At 37.0% G+C, this 14,995-nt stretch overlaps 1 protein-coding gene across 1 annotated transcript; it reads left to right on the top strand.

Moving 5' to 3' along the window:
- Positions 1–954: 954 nt before the first annotated feature.
- Positions 955–13,639, top strand: LOC120076641 (WAT1-related protein At4g08290-like). The gene is made up of 7 exons (XM_039030523.1): positions 955–1,169; positions 1,263–1,325; positions 1,501–1,607; positions 2,091–2,341; positions 9,917–10,075; positions 13,019–13,170; positions 13,498–13,639. Exons 1-7 carry the CDS (start codon positions 976–978, stop codon positions 13,637–13,639), a joined length of 1,068 nt encoding a protein of 355 aa, XP_038886451.1. The 5' UTR covers positions 955–975.
- Positions 13,640–14,995: the final 1,356 nt, after the last annotated feature.

The following is a 14,995-nucleotide window of genomic DNA, read 5'->3' on the forward strand; positions in this document are numbered from 1 at the left end:
TGATTCGAGCGGTAGTTTTCTTCGTCTAACGTGGGTTGGCCGGTCGTCAGTGATAGAGAGAGACGGTAAGGCTACGAATGAGTGCACCAGTCAGAGTTGTTGGTTGCAGTGCACTCGATTTGGGCTGTTTTTCAGTGGGTTGTCCTTGGTTTCAGAGACGACATTGTATGCTGATCTCTCGGTATTAGTGGGTATCAAATTACAGATTGGTGATTATTGTTGATTATTTGTAATTGTAAATTCCTCCTTGCTCGTAATAAAATTAATTCAAGCTGGTTCTCAAAGTGGATGTAGACCAAATTGGTCGAACCACTATATATCTTGGTGTTCGTTCTTTATTGCATTCGATTGATTCTGTTTATTGTTTGTGTTTTGTTTGGCCATCTAAGTTAGGTTCAAAAGTCTCACAAAAATAACTTAAATCAAATTAGTGGAATAATACTTACAAAGTTTAAATAAACAACTTAAAGGTCTTTGGAATGTCTTTTAGTTATTGTTTTTCTTTCAAAACCACTCAAAAGACATCATACTCAATAAACATTAAATAATCAATTGACCAAAAAGTATAAGTTGATGGGTGATATCATCTGACACTTACTCTCACTTGTAGGTTTGAAATATGAAAAAGACCCAACAAATGGAAATCAATATTAATTGAGGAGGAAATAACATTGCAGTGATTTGACCACGAGATCTTCCTATTGTAGGAGCTTGAACCCAGAACTTTCGTGGACTATCTATATTATGTTAAATCATCAATTGATCCAAAAGCTTAAATTGATGGTAGAATTTGTGCTATTTAATTAGACTTTAGCAAGACTTAAACCAAACAGTTTATGTGGTAACTAGAATGAGTGCCTCTAGGTCACATTTTCTAACCCATTGTATCCTTTTATGGAACAACTCATTCAATTTTTCTTCTATATAAAGGGATGTAACTCTATTTTCATATTATCACTTCTCACTAAGCTAAAGATGATGGGTGAGAATTCTATGGTGAGTAACTTGAAGCCTTATGTTCTAGTTGTGAGCCTACAATTTGGAGTTGCAGGCATGAATGTGATATCCATGGCCACCCTCACCAAAGGCATGAGTCGCTATGTTCTGATTGTGTATCAAAATGTCGTTGCTACTCTCTTTCTTGCTCCCTTCGCGCTAATCTTCAAAATGTTTAATCATAAACCAGTCATACTACTATATAACTCTCCATTATTATTAATTTGATTGCTCAATTTTTAACAAAATCATTACTTCCCTTGCAGGAAAAAGAAACCAAAGATGACATTTCTCGTGGCTTTGCAAATCATGGCCTTGGTTTTTCTAGAGTAAGAAGAACTAAATTATTATTGACATACAACATCCTATTCCTGTTAAGAATATATAATTAGCAGTCGTATTTAGGATAAAAAAGGGATTCAAAAATTGAATTCATGCAATATCATTTTTTTTTAAAAGAAATGGGATTAATAGTTCACGTATTGAATTTTATGAATAATTCAGACCAGTTCTCGATCAGGGCTTCACTTATCTAGGAATGACGTACACTTCAACATCATTTACTTCGGTCATTGCGAATGTTGTGCCCTCTATTACCTTTTTTATTGCGTCATTTTTCGGTAATTATTTATCTTTCTTTGGAATTTGTATTTATTTACTTTGGTCCTTATACTTTTGGCCTTAGTTCATTTTTTTGGTAAGATATATACTTTCAAAATATTCATTTTGGCCCATGTACTTTTAAAAATTTATCAATTTGAATTCTTTCATTTTCATTTTTAAGGGACCAAAATGGTAAATTTTAAAACTTAAGGATCAAAATGACCCAAGATTGAGAGTATAAGAACAAAAATAAACATATGGATCAGAATGAACCAAAGCTAAAAATAGAGTTTTGTAAACATTTTAAAATTATATAGGCCAAAATAAACCAGAGTCAAAATACATAATTAAAGTAAACATGAAAATATACCTAGAACAAAGTGAACTTAAGCAAAAATAATAATAATAATAATAATAAATAAATAAATAAAAACAAAAAATAGAGATTATTTAAATCATCTTTTATTTTATACCATTGAATTGTTTTTAAAATTTGTTTAGAGTGGAACGTTTAAATATAAAACAAATACGAGGGCTAGCCAAGGTGATCGGAACTTTAGTGACCTTCGCCGAAGCCTTGGTTATGACAGTTTACAAAGGCCCAATTCTCGATTTCTTTTGGACTCGAAAAACCAATAAGCATGTTAACAACGGCGGTGCCACCGCCAACAACCACTGGGTGGCCGGAACTTTCTTCATCCTTCTCGGTTGTGTGGCTTGGTCTTGTTTCTACATATTACAAGTAAGTTAATATCGTTTATTAAACCTTCGACTTTTATCCAAATGGTTAGATATTATAATTAAATTTATCTTCACCCATAAGCTTAAACTTTTAAGTTAATCGATGATATAAGTTGATATCAAATCAGGTAGTCTAGAGAGGTCTTGTCGCTGCATTTTTATTTCCTCCACAATCAATATTGATTTCTACTTGTTGGGTCTTCTTCATATTTCAAGCGGACAAGTAAGGAGAAATGTTAGATGATATATAATTAAATTTTTGCATTTTTATTTCCTCCACAATCAATATTGATTTCTACTTGTTGGGTCTTCTTCATATTTCAAGCGGACAAGTAAGGAGAAATGTTAGATGATATATAATTAAATTTACTTTCACTCAATCGGTGGCGATTTTTTATGTGAATTCAGCGGGTCGTCCCCCTTCCTACGTGTTCCCCCCACTTCAGAATCTTCGCCTTCAGATAACAAAAAAAGGTGTCCACCCTTAGGTCGCCAAACTATTACAAGGAAAAAGCCTTGCCACGAGCTTGTATATGGATATCCATCCTTAGTCAAAACCTTACCTTAATATCGTGGATAACGTTGATTCCTCCTTATCTCCCATTCTCCGCCTAAAATTAAGTGGAGTATACAACTATCAATGGATAGGAGACCACAAGGTGTATCATAAAAAAGGGCGGTGTCGGGCAAGTCAAGTTAGTTTTTAGCAATCCCGATTAAGCCTGTAGTCTCTCAAAGTAGTATCGGCAGATGTTGGTCCTAACAATAAAAACTAGTACAAAAAAAAAAAAATTAACAATCGATCGTCCGTGCGGGAAGAAAGACTATATGGATGGAGGCTTTCAAAAACGGTGGTAAACCTCTTTTGAATAGTTTCTTGTAGTATAAAAGATTTCCATTGCAATGCCAGTTAAGGAGAAGGTTGTGCCTATCATGACGATTCCAATGACTAGCTCGAGTGAAGTTCAAGCTTTGATTTTTGTTTGCCTAGTTCTTGGGCTAACAAGGCAATGTCCATTGTTGCAGGTTGTTCATGAATGGGAGTAGTAGGACCCTTTTGGAAGAGCTATTGGGTATTGCACGATCCACCCAACTCAGCTAAGCTAATAAATGTTGCATAAGAGAGTGGAAGGTCGGCGCCTGCCCATCTGGAGGTGTACCCCATTTAGAAAGATATCAAAAGGGGTAAAGAGAAAAGTAAATGGAGAACTACCCAATCTAAGTCATTGGATTTGTTCGTACCATTCTATCATTGATCACTGCTGGGTCAGTTGACCGATAGGGAGAGAAGCTTTGTGTCAAAACCATTTATAAGCCCTCAAGTAGGTAACCCCGAAAAAGGGAAGAGATTTTCAAGTATGGGAAACCTCTGGATAGGCTACCACTCGGGGCTTGGTTTAGCTGAGGATGGGATTTGCTATCTCCATATCGCCTTGCTCCGATAGAGTATGGTTTTGGGCTGATCGACTTTTAGCTATCACGCTTTTTTAGGCCTGAAAAAGGGATGGCAATGTTTTTTAGGATTATGAATTGCATTCTTCGTTCATTCGACTGTTTATCATTTATCTCGATCACTAGTATGGAGTTTCTTTGTTGTTACGACAGGCTGAGAGTAGTGCCCCTTCCCTTGTGTTTAAGGGAGTTGGTGCGACGAAGTAGGTGCGGGTGAGGCATTTGACTTCGAGTGGTTGCCCTCCAAACCGGACGTGAAGATCTCCCCTCATCCGGCTCTCTGCAGGGGAATTTCCCCTCACTACTTCCCCTAATATCCTCCCTTTACCACATCTCCCCGAATCGGGGTCTTAGCTACTCGCTTTCGAACGATATTCCGCCGCCTTCTAAGTTCTGGCCCATCAAGAAAGGTCGACGAGGCATTGGCGGTACCAGGATGGGAGAATTGAATAGATATTTCTTCACTCTGTCAAATGCCCTTTGGCAATCCTCCTTCCCTCTGTCTATCTTTTCTTCAAAAGGCGGGATCTTTTTCCACCCAAGCTCTATCTCCTTTTTTTACATCCTATAAGCCAGAAGAAAGGCTATCTATTTAAATGATTTCTGCATTTTCTGTGAAAGAGTGTTCAGTGAGAAGTCTTTCCATTCGATATCGTCTCCACCCTGTAGGAACTACGAGATCACCTCAAGGACACTTTCGATATCCAGGAGTCGTGGACCGACCATAGAACCCTGTTCAATAAGTGGAACGCATTAGCTGTCCACTCTCCGGTTGGGCAGTAAGGGTCGGAGAAGGGCAATCACTCATTTTTAAAACCAACATTCTTAAGACCAAAGAGGCAGGCAGAAACGGGGGGAAAGCTCAAATAGAGCATTTTTTGCTTCTGATTTCATTCCTGAAAACAATTCTATCACACACGGCGAATTGAGTTCAAAGAACTCTCCCTACAGCTTATTCGTGCAAAGAGATCTGATCTCCATTACGTGGTATGATATATCTATCGATCTAAAGAACTGACCTTTAGTTGTAAGCCACCCATTCTGCTCCTATCTAAAGTGATGCTAGGTTGCTTCACCTTCACCCTTCACAAAGACAGTGCAGGTGCGCTTCTCTCGGCCACATGATGAACATGTTTTGAGCTAACTGCATGTTCCCTAGCATGTTTTTTCAGACGAAAAGTAATTATCATGGGAAAATTATTGATGATGTTTGGCATTTTACTTTTCAGTTTGATCTTTTTGTTGCGTCATTATGGTAGAAGAAGGGGCCTTTGCCTTCATTTCTTAAAGAGCAAGAGGTCACATCTTCATCAATAGAAAGGAATACCAGAAAAAAAGGACGAATGATTAAGAGTTGTCTTGCTTGCATATCCACCATTTGAGTCTCCAACAATTATTCCAATGATTACATATCCGATTTGACCTATGGACGAAGACGCAAGCATACGTTTCATGCTTGTTTCAGTAATAGCAATGAGATTCCCCAATATCATGCTAAGAATAGCTAGGATTTCCATCTCAAAGGAACCGCATGTGACACTCTCGCCTCATACGGCTCCGTCCCGACATCTGGACTGGGCTTCAATCCAATTTAGGGGGAGAATTGTCGAGCAGCACCTCGAATGACATGAGCCACATGCGGGGAGACCCATACGTACGATTTTTGGGGGGATCTGGTCGAAAGATCGATCGACGCTCAACCGACTAAAGGGACTGAGAAATTAATAGAGTACAAAACTTATCAGAGTAATGGAGTGACTAAGCCATCCCATCTCCACCAGTTTTGACATAAATGGGCTTTCTAAAAGCACTGTGGGGAAGGGAATCTGAGGGGGGTCTTGGTAGTGATTTTCGAAGGAACTGGTGTTACATCTCTTTTCCATTTCTATTCCAGAGTTTTTATGTGTTTCCACACCCCTTCGAGACCCCAAAAAATGAACAATTTTTCTTCGGAACACATATAAGATTCGTCATTGCAAAAAGGATAATGGTAACCCCGCCATTAACTAGTTCATTTATGAATTTCATAGTAATAGAAATACATGTCGTACCGCGACAGAATTTGTAACCCTTTACTTGATCTTTAATTATTAAAGCTCCCGCCGCCTACAACTAGTATAGTATAGCAGACAGCTTCAAAGCTGACCTTCTTATTAGAGAAAGGGGCGCGCTAGCCTAGCGCTTTTATGAGTTATTCCACCTCAAACCTCTTCTTATTCGGTTGTGTTAGGATCTTCTTTCTCTGAAGCGCTAACTAAGGAAGAAGCGTTCCAAGCATGGTCTTCGACTCGCTAGGTGCAGGCTTGACTTGCTTTCAAGGGAGTGGATAAGGAATCAGATAAACAAATCAAGGCATCTTCAAGAAGACTTATAAATAGAAGAAGATTTTCACCTATCTTCCCCTGCTTCGGGAGGATGGGAATAATTACATTCTTTGTTGGGTGGGAATAAGAGCCAGTTGGTCCAGGAAAAACCTCAAATTGATCACTAAACTTAGGTCGACTCGATCACGAAGCCCAGAATAATTTCTATATATTGTTACTACTTCAACGACTGCTTACCTACTGCTTCCTCCTCAGAATCAGGCTCGCCTTGACTTAATGGTTGAGAAGTCAATGGTCACTGCTAACCGCTTTTGGTCCCAAGTTGCTTTTTCCAATAAATGTTGGTTACATTTCGTTATGTTATTTGTACCAATAACAGGTTTATCGATGAGTGTTCTTGGAGTAGTTAGTCTGGCCCTCTTTCAAGGGTGGCTGCTTCTAGGCAAACCTCTTGGCTGTCTCTGCACCCCTACCTTCTTTATCATTGAGCAGTCATTTAGGGGCCTTAGCTGGTGATCTGGGCTATTTCCCTCTCGACGATGAAGCTTATCCCCCATCATCTCACTGGCCGACCTTGACCTCTATTATTTTGAGATCATATCTAGTATTCAGAGTTTGCCTCGATTTGGTACTACTCTCATAGCCCGTACCGAAAATAGTGCTTTACCCCTAGATGTCCAGTCAACTGCTGCGCCTCAACGCATTTCAGGGAGAACCAGCTAGCTCTGGTTTCGAGTGGCATTTCACCCCTAACCATAACTCATACGTTGATTCTTCAACATCAGTCAGTTCGGACCTCCACTTAGTTTCATCCAAGCTTCATCCTAGTCATGGATAGATCACCCAGGTTTGAGTCCATAAGCAGTGAAAATTGCCCCATGAAGACTCTCTTTCGCTACGGCTTCGGTGGGTTCCCTTGGTTGCACAATAAAAAAAAGAAAAAAGAAGTCTTTTTTCTTTAAAAAATTTTTAAAAAAAATGAATTGGACTTCCTATATCTTGCCCCATGAAGACTCGCTTTCGCTACGGCTCTAGTGTGAAAACCATTTGAATCAGGTAATGTAGTAATTCAAAGGGTTCTCTATATCTTACACGCAGTTTTTTATCTATCCTCTTCCATGCCAATGGAATCACCTGGATTAACCAAATGGTGAAGGTGGGAATCCATTGGATGCTGAAAGGGAGGTTAGGGCACAAGAAGAGGACGCCTGCATCTATGCTGTGATTGAGGCTATCATGAATGCCTGCGAGAATGAGGAGGCAACCATGGTACGCCGAGCCCACAGGATCTTGCATGAGCGTGGTCTCAGGCTCGAAGAACCGAAGGATGTCTAGCGTGCTCTCCAGTAGGCGCATTTACTCGCTACGATAACCGTTATCCGCCTTGAATCGGGAACCAGGAAAACAACCTTCGACGGCCTGACATACCGCTATGACTTTCCCTTGTAGCCGTATCGACATGCTCGCACAGTGCATTCCCAACAAGTGTCTCGGAGTTATTGCTGCTTGCGAGTCCTTCCTCTTTTGAAATTGTCAGAGCCAGGAGTTTCAGAGCTAACCGTAGGTAGTCCTTATGTCGATAAAGTGGAATATGACGAGCATGGTTCCGCAACCCCTCTCTAAGTAAAGGTCAAGTCTCTCTTCCAGCTAGAATGTAAAGAAATTGAAAGAAGCGCGGAAAAGGGTCAATGATGGAAATATTTTGGAATGCATATGTCACCTCAAACATTTCACCCAAAAGATTGGCCATGTTAGTGGGACAGATTTTGGCTCTGCTTCAACCTCGTGAGAGGTGATTGTACCAGTAGCAAAAGAGATCTCAGTCTCAAGAGGTACCATATCATATGTGTAATGAAAACGGACATGACACAGTAAGTTGCCCCTTCCTGTTTTTTTGTCCTGTCAGATAAAAAGAAAATGAGACCCCAAAGAGCCTTTCTTTACCACTTTAGTGGGTGGAGGTGGGGGAGGGGGGGTTACATACAACCGAGGGTTGTGGGCATGGCCCTAAAGAGCCTTAAGCACTTGTACAATGCGAAAGTACTTTAGGAATCGAGTAGGATGGAGCGAAGCAGCTCGCCCTAAGAAATAAGCAAGAGAGAAGCGAAACAACTCGTACTAGCTGAAAAAGCCCTTTACCCTTTGAATAATAAGGTCAGCTTCATAGTTCCAACCTAGATAAGGATTTTTTATGCCCTTTTTTAGGTTGGGTTGCTGGGTACGGGATCTTCGTAGTAGGCTGTTTCGTAGTAGGCTGGACCAACATCAAGCCGAGAGAAGGCAGCCTTTAGAAGCAAGAGGTTGGGAAACCAGGAGAACGCTTCACGTTTTCTTATCCTTTCCCTGCTCTAGGAGTAAAAGTAGCATAAAAAGAGGGATTTGGATTATTGACCCAATAAGAAACCACTAACATCTTCCTTGTTGGGGCTTCGCACACTGGGAAAACGCTAACGCAACGGGAAAATCAGCCATTAGTAACAAAGTGAACATAAGGTCATGTGACTTGCACCAAGTTGGTGGCTGACTGGATGTTTTCCTAGATCAAAGCGGATTAGCTCACCTTCTTGTTATCCAAACATCGGTTGAATCGGGTGGCGGGCCTCTACCTCGGAACGTTGAATGAAATAGGTGGTCGGGTTCTATTTCGACAACCCTTTTGATATGATAGGCCTGGCCACCTTCCCCCTATCCCTTATGTTTCTACTAGATTCTTTCCAATCTTCTTATTTTATGATCTCATTGGAAATCATATAAACACAATTTCTATTTAATATAGCGATTTGGGCAAGTATTTTACGATTAAGAGGTCTATAATTAACTAAGCCCTTTCTTTAGATGGAGTTCCCCCTATGACAGAAATGCTTGCCCCTGAATGTGGATCTATTGGATTTTTCATTGTCTTTAACAGTTTCATAATTCTTTCCTATTAGCGAGCTAGTGAAGTACCTCTTAGCTTAGGAAAGCGGGTTATAGCAAGCTAGTTTAAAACCAGGCTGACGGACAGTTTGAAAGTTTCCCAAGGAAGGAATATTGAAAAGAGCAGGAATTTTTCCAACAAGTTTGAAAGTTGGTCGAGCTGCTTTGTTCCTTCTCCTATACCTTGCTGCTTCTTCAAGATGATATCAGTGCAGGTTGATTCATATATCATGCTCACAACTAGTAGTTTTTTTCTTTTTGAGTTAAATTAATTAAATTTACCCTTTTGAGAATTTTTTATTACTACAAAAGTTTTGCTAATTTTCAATTTTTTTTCCTCTTTATAAATTTCATATCAATTTCTTTTCTATAACTTTTTTCTTTTTAAAATTGCAAAAAGGGAAGAAGGGAAAAGGTTCTACATGATCATAAAGTGAGCTTTATTTTCAATCCAACCAACTTTACCAAGGCTAAATGCATGACTTTGTAAAATCCATGCAAGTAAATTGTGGAGAGAAATCTACTCTCTCCTCAAATTAAAAGGAAACTTTAAATTAGATTCATACCTTTTAGTGCTAAAATGATAACAATGAGATAAAGTTTGTAAGTCTAACATGAATAAACATGATGTTTTTTTTTCCCTAAGTTCAACATCATGAGTTGGAGATTCTTTTCAAAAATATTTACTTAACTAGTGCTTCCTTTGTCATGAAAACATGAAAAATAATAGGAAGCAAAAATTGAAAGCCACGATATAAAGTATTTGCAAAAATATATAATTTAAAATTTATAAATAAATATATAGCAAAATAATACGTGTGTTTGAGTGATTGACATTGGTTAATCTATGTATACTAAATACATGAATGGTTTTTTCTTGACAGTCAATAACAGTGAAGAGATACCCAGCAGAGCTGTCTCTTTCGACATTGAAATGCTTGGCTGGTGCACTTCAAAGCACAGTGGTAGCAGTAGCCGTAGAGCATCGTGCCAGTGCATGGGCTGTGGGCTGGGACTCCAGGCTTCTAGCTCCTCTCTATGCGGTCTCTTTTCTTTTTCAACCTTATATCTTATAATTATGTCATTACAAATTTCTGTCTAATTAATCGATTTCAATAGTAGGTCTCCATTTTTTTTTCACGTTTGATGATGTTATTTTCTGAATAATATTTTGATAATTTACAAATACATTTCTAAGAGACCTTATACACAAGAGCTAAGATATAAAAGGAAAGAGTTAGACTAGTTGTAGCCCTAATTATCTAAATTACAGATTTTGGGATATACATTTCAGTAACATCCTCCTCAAATTTAAGGTGGTAAAGTGCAAACCAACTTGAATGTGTTAGATAACAAAGAAAAAGCGACCTAGAAGTAGCGTTTTAGTGAATTGTCGGCTGGTTGGTAAGTGACGGAGATGGATTGTAAAAGAAGAGTGTTGCTCCGGAGATGACGAACATAATGATAGTCATTCTCAATGTATTTGGTGCATTCATGAAATTACATCATTGTGAGCAATTTGAATAACACTACGATTGCCACGATAAAGGATAGTAGCAGAGCATTGAGGAGCTCTATGTCTACAAATAACCAACAAAGCCTTAACAATTAAGAAGTAGCATCAACAGGAGCGCAATATTTGAATTCAATGTTAGAATGGGAGACAACATTTTGTTTCTTACGACGTTAGGAAATGAGAGAGTCACCTAAGTAAAAACAATAACATTTGGTGGATCGACGATTAGTGGAATCACCAACCCAATCAGCATTAGAGTAACCAGATAACACCATTGATGATTGTGAAGAAAATTAAAGCCTAGGAGCGAGAGTGCCTTTAACATATCGTAGAATACAAAGTATTGTAGCGAAGTAGATAGTTTGACAAGTAGCCATGAATTGACTTACGATATGAATTGTATAGGCAATATCTGGATGGGTTACCATTAAGTAAATAAGACTCTTAACTAGCCGTCGATACAAAATAGGATCCTCAAGAGAAACACCATCAAAAGAAGTTAACCTTATATTCAGATCAAGTGGTATTGAGGAAGTATTAGAATCAATAATACCAGTCAAGCCAATAAATCATAAGCATATTTCATTTAAGACAGATATGATACCTTGAGGCCAAGTAAGTAGCTGAGTGGTCCCAAATCCATCTTCTCAAAATGTATCCTGAGGTATGTAACATTTTAAATCAGATATAACCTAAGGATTATCACCTGTAATAATTATATCGTCAACATAACAAATGAGAAGAACAATACCATGAGGGTGTGGCATGTAACTAGGGTTGTATCGTGCGAACTTGAAGCAAACCCAAGTTGGGTTATAGTGGACTTAAAGGTGGCAAACCAGACTCGTGGAGCTTGTTTAAACCATACAAGCATACCAAAGAAGACACACGTTTTAAGTTTGGGGAGAAGCACCAGGTGGTGGTTTCATATAAGTTTCCTTAGAAAAGGTACCATCGAGAAACACATTTTAACATCTATCTAAGAAGGGGACGGTGTTTAGTAGCCACAATGGCTCAAAGACTACGAGTAGATCATGTCATTTGAACAATTGGAGAAAATATCTTTTCATAATCAGTACCCATACTCTTGAGAATATCCTTTTGCAATAAGACATGCTTTATAACGTTCAATCATTACATCAAAGTGTGTTTTGATTTATAAATCCACTTACAACAAATTGGTCTTTTGTCAGGGGTAAGATCAAAATAATCCCAAGTGTGAGTCTTTTCTAAAGTTTGAAGTTTCTCATTCATTGCTTACTATCAAAGAGAATTGGTACTTTCCTTATGATAAGACAAATGTTCAAACAAATGGATAACAGTTGAAAATCAACAAAAGTCTTGTAAATAATGGGGAGTTTCTCTTACTCGAAAAGAGTGACAGGCTGAGATGACAGGTGCATATTCAATTTCAACAACGAAGACAAATGGTGGATGGGAGTGCACAGATAGGAGTGGATTGATTAAGCTTAGAGATTTGCAGAAGATCAAGGGACAAATCTAGATCATTGGAATTTGATTCCGAGAGAATAAAGGCCAAGGTTTGATATGATATAGCTTAGATACAGACAAATGAGGAAAATAAATAACTAGAGGAATCAATGAATAATAGTTGGGAACTAGAGAGAGAAGCATACAAGGGGGATTGACTAGAGAATATATTATGTTTTCAAAAGGTTACATGGTAAGAAATCCGTAATTGTTTAGAGGTAGGATCCCATAATGAATATCATTGTGTTCAGTCCCATAGCCTAGAAAACAACATAGGCAAGGACATTGTTCAAGTTTGGTATGTTTGTGAGGTTGAAGAAGTACAAAACATGCACAACCAAAGGTTTTAAGATGGGAGTAAGAAGGATGTGTACCATATAGACGTTCAAAGGGAGAGATGTTCTAAAGAACGAAGGGTGAAGATGATTAATGATATATACAAAAAGTTCAATAAAACGTTTGAATTCTAGTTTTGTGTCTAATAAGTTTCATAGTTTTTAATCTTGTATCTCGTTGGCTACCTTGAACTTAAAACAACATAGACTCTTGATATTTCAAATCTGTGTTTACTAAGTCTAGGACCTATTTGAAATTTTTTGAAATTATTCACGAACCATTTATGCATGTAAAATGTTTGGATTCTAACCTTTCAAATTTTTCTTCTAAGAGGTTTATATAAATCATTTTTTGGAAAAAAAAAAAAAAGAAGTCTATAAATTCCTTTTTCAATGAATGCATGTCTAAAACGTCAAAGACTTATGTTACATCAAAGTGAGCATATATGTCAATTGGCATATAATATGTGATAGCAACTAAGAGATTTGTGGTCTAAATACCCTCATCTTGGACAATTCCAAAAAAACACAATGACTTACTAGACACTAGAAGTTATAGGCCATTTTTTTATAACTTTGACCTATTGTTATTGTTTTATAAAATTAAGATTATAACAAATGGTTTTGAATAATGATTTGTTCAGGGAATAGTGGGTTCAGGAATTTTATATTACTTTCAAGATTTGGTTATGAAGACAAGAGGCCCTGTATTTGTCACAGCTTTCAACCCTTTATGTATGATTGTTGTCACTATTATCTCCTCCATTGTTCTTGCTGAAAAGATTCATCTTGGAAGGTATTTTTAATTACTTAATTAACAATAATCATCCACATCATTTGTATAATAAATCATTTACGTCTTTTTCTTAGTATAACAACTCGTCGGAATAGGAAAGAATACATATGTCAGTTACCTCTAAGCTATGCTTATACATGATGTTGTAACTTTACACCATTTTAACTCAACTAAAGGTATCATTGATGGGATGTTTTAGTATTTGAAAATGACACATTAACAACTTGGGTGAAGAATTTTATCTATAGTTGTGTTTGTTTTTCACATTTTAAAGATCTATTATTCCTTTGACTAATTAATTAATTGAGACTTTTTGGCAAACACTAGTGTTATTGGAGCCATTATCATCGCAATTGGGCTTTATTCAGTTGTTTGGGGAAAAAGCAAGGATTATTCCACCGCCGCCGTGCCGGAGCTTCCAATTACTGCCTCTCAACTCTCGGTCGCCGAACAAGATGCTCATCTTTAACCTCCAAAATGAATTTAATTAGTATATAATGTCGCCGCCCAAATCCATTATCTTTCAAACCTTTTTGTCATATTTACCCATATCTTAGTTTTCTGATTTTTTTTTTTTTCTATTCAATGACATGACTGTTATGTAAATATCAGTTGAAGATATTGACTTTGTTTTAAGTTTAAAAGATGGGATATGTATATCCTTTTCGAAAAAAAAAAAAAAGAGATGGTCGGTGAATGTAGACCTATAATAATAAGGTCAAAATATTATTTTGGTCTCTATACTTTGAAGTTTTTTTAAAATTTAATCCCTACAATTTGAAGGACTGAATAGATAAATAGTAAATTTAGAGGTTTCATTTGAAAAAATAGCAAAATGTTTTCAAATTGTGAAAATGGTGAAATAGAATTAAATAATAAAAATAATAATGAGAAATTGTCAAAATTGGCTTCACTTAAAAATAAATACCGACCGTTCAAAATTTGAAGTTGGAGAATCTAAAAAGAACGTTAAAAAAATAATTACCATGGTAACCAATGCAGCCTGTCAAACTCCAATCAACACCTACATGATATGGTTACTACACTATTCTAGGCATTCATACAAAATAAAAAATAACTAAAACCAAAACCACCAACAATTCAAATCCCAAATGAAAAGAAATTAGGGATTTGGAAAGCTTCTTCATGCAACTACAACACCTCTTGTTCTTCCTTCACTTGTTCTTTTCATCAAGCGAACATTATCACCATGAGGAATAATAACCAGTCTTTTCAGGAGACTCCAATACAAAATCAAGGTGAGGAGAATCCCTTCCATTGCGCCAATCTTTCACCTTCTCATGTATAATCTTCTCTAAAACTTGTTTACCCATTTAAGAGACATCGAAACTAGTACAATTATGAGAGGAAGAACGAGTATCACCTATATCTAAACCCTTCCATAAAATCGACAGTGTCATAGCCTTTGTCATAGGTAAAGAAACCTAAACGCTTACACAATCTTCCTTTTCGTTCATGAACTATAATTTGTTTTGTACAATGTTTCATCCATGCATTCAAGGTAAGAAGTAAGTGTTGAGTAGGAATCTTTTGATATAATATATAAAGATCTTCATTTTTTTTAATATAAAAAGCTCAAGATTTATCTATTTGTTTTTTAAATTAAATAATGCATTTTAGAATAATATTTTATTCTAATCCTTAGGAAATCGGAATTAATCTTTGTTCTACAAATATTTTTCTCTACATTTTAGGTTTCCAAAACAGAAACGCATTATATCTTGTTTATATCTCTGTGATTTAAATAATGTTTTAAAAATAATCATCCATTTAAATGTATTAGAAGAAGAATTAAAGTTATGAA

This window comes from Benincasa hispida, chromosome 4 (genome assembly GCF_027475165.1).
Source record: "Benincasa hispida cultivar pf3 chromosome 4, pf3_genome.v1.1, whole genome shotgun sequence".
NCBI classification, from domain to species: Eukaryota; Viridiplantae; Streptophyta; class Magnoliopsida; order Cucurbitales; family Cucurbitaceae; genus Benincasa; species Benincasa hispida.

Excerpts from the sequence above, each read along its gene's own strand:
- LOC120076641 (XM_039030523.1), top strand. The coding sequence starts at position 976 with ATGATGGGTGAGAATTCTATGGTGAGTAACTTGAAGCCTTATGTTCTA. Across the intron at positions 1,170-1,262 it reads TTCGCGCTAATCTTCAAAAT|GAAAAAGAAACCAAAGATGA; the intron begins GTTTAATCATAA and ends CTTCCCTTGCAG. Across the intron at positions 1,326-1,500 it reads ATGGCCTTGGTTTTTCTAGA|ACCAGTTCTCGATCAGGGCT; the intron begins GTAAGAAGAACT and ends TGAATAATTCAG.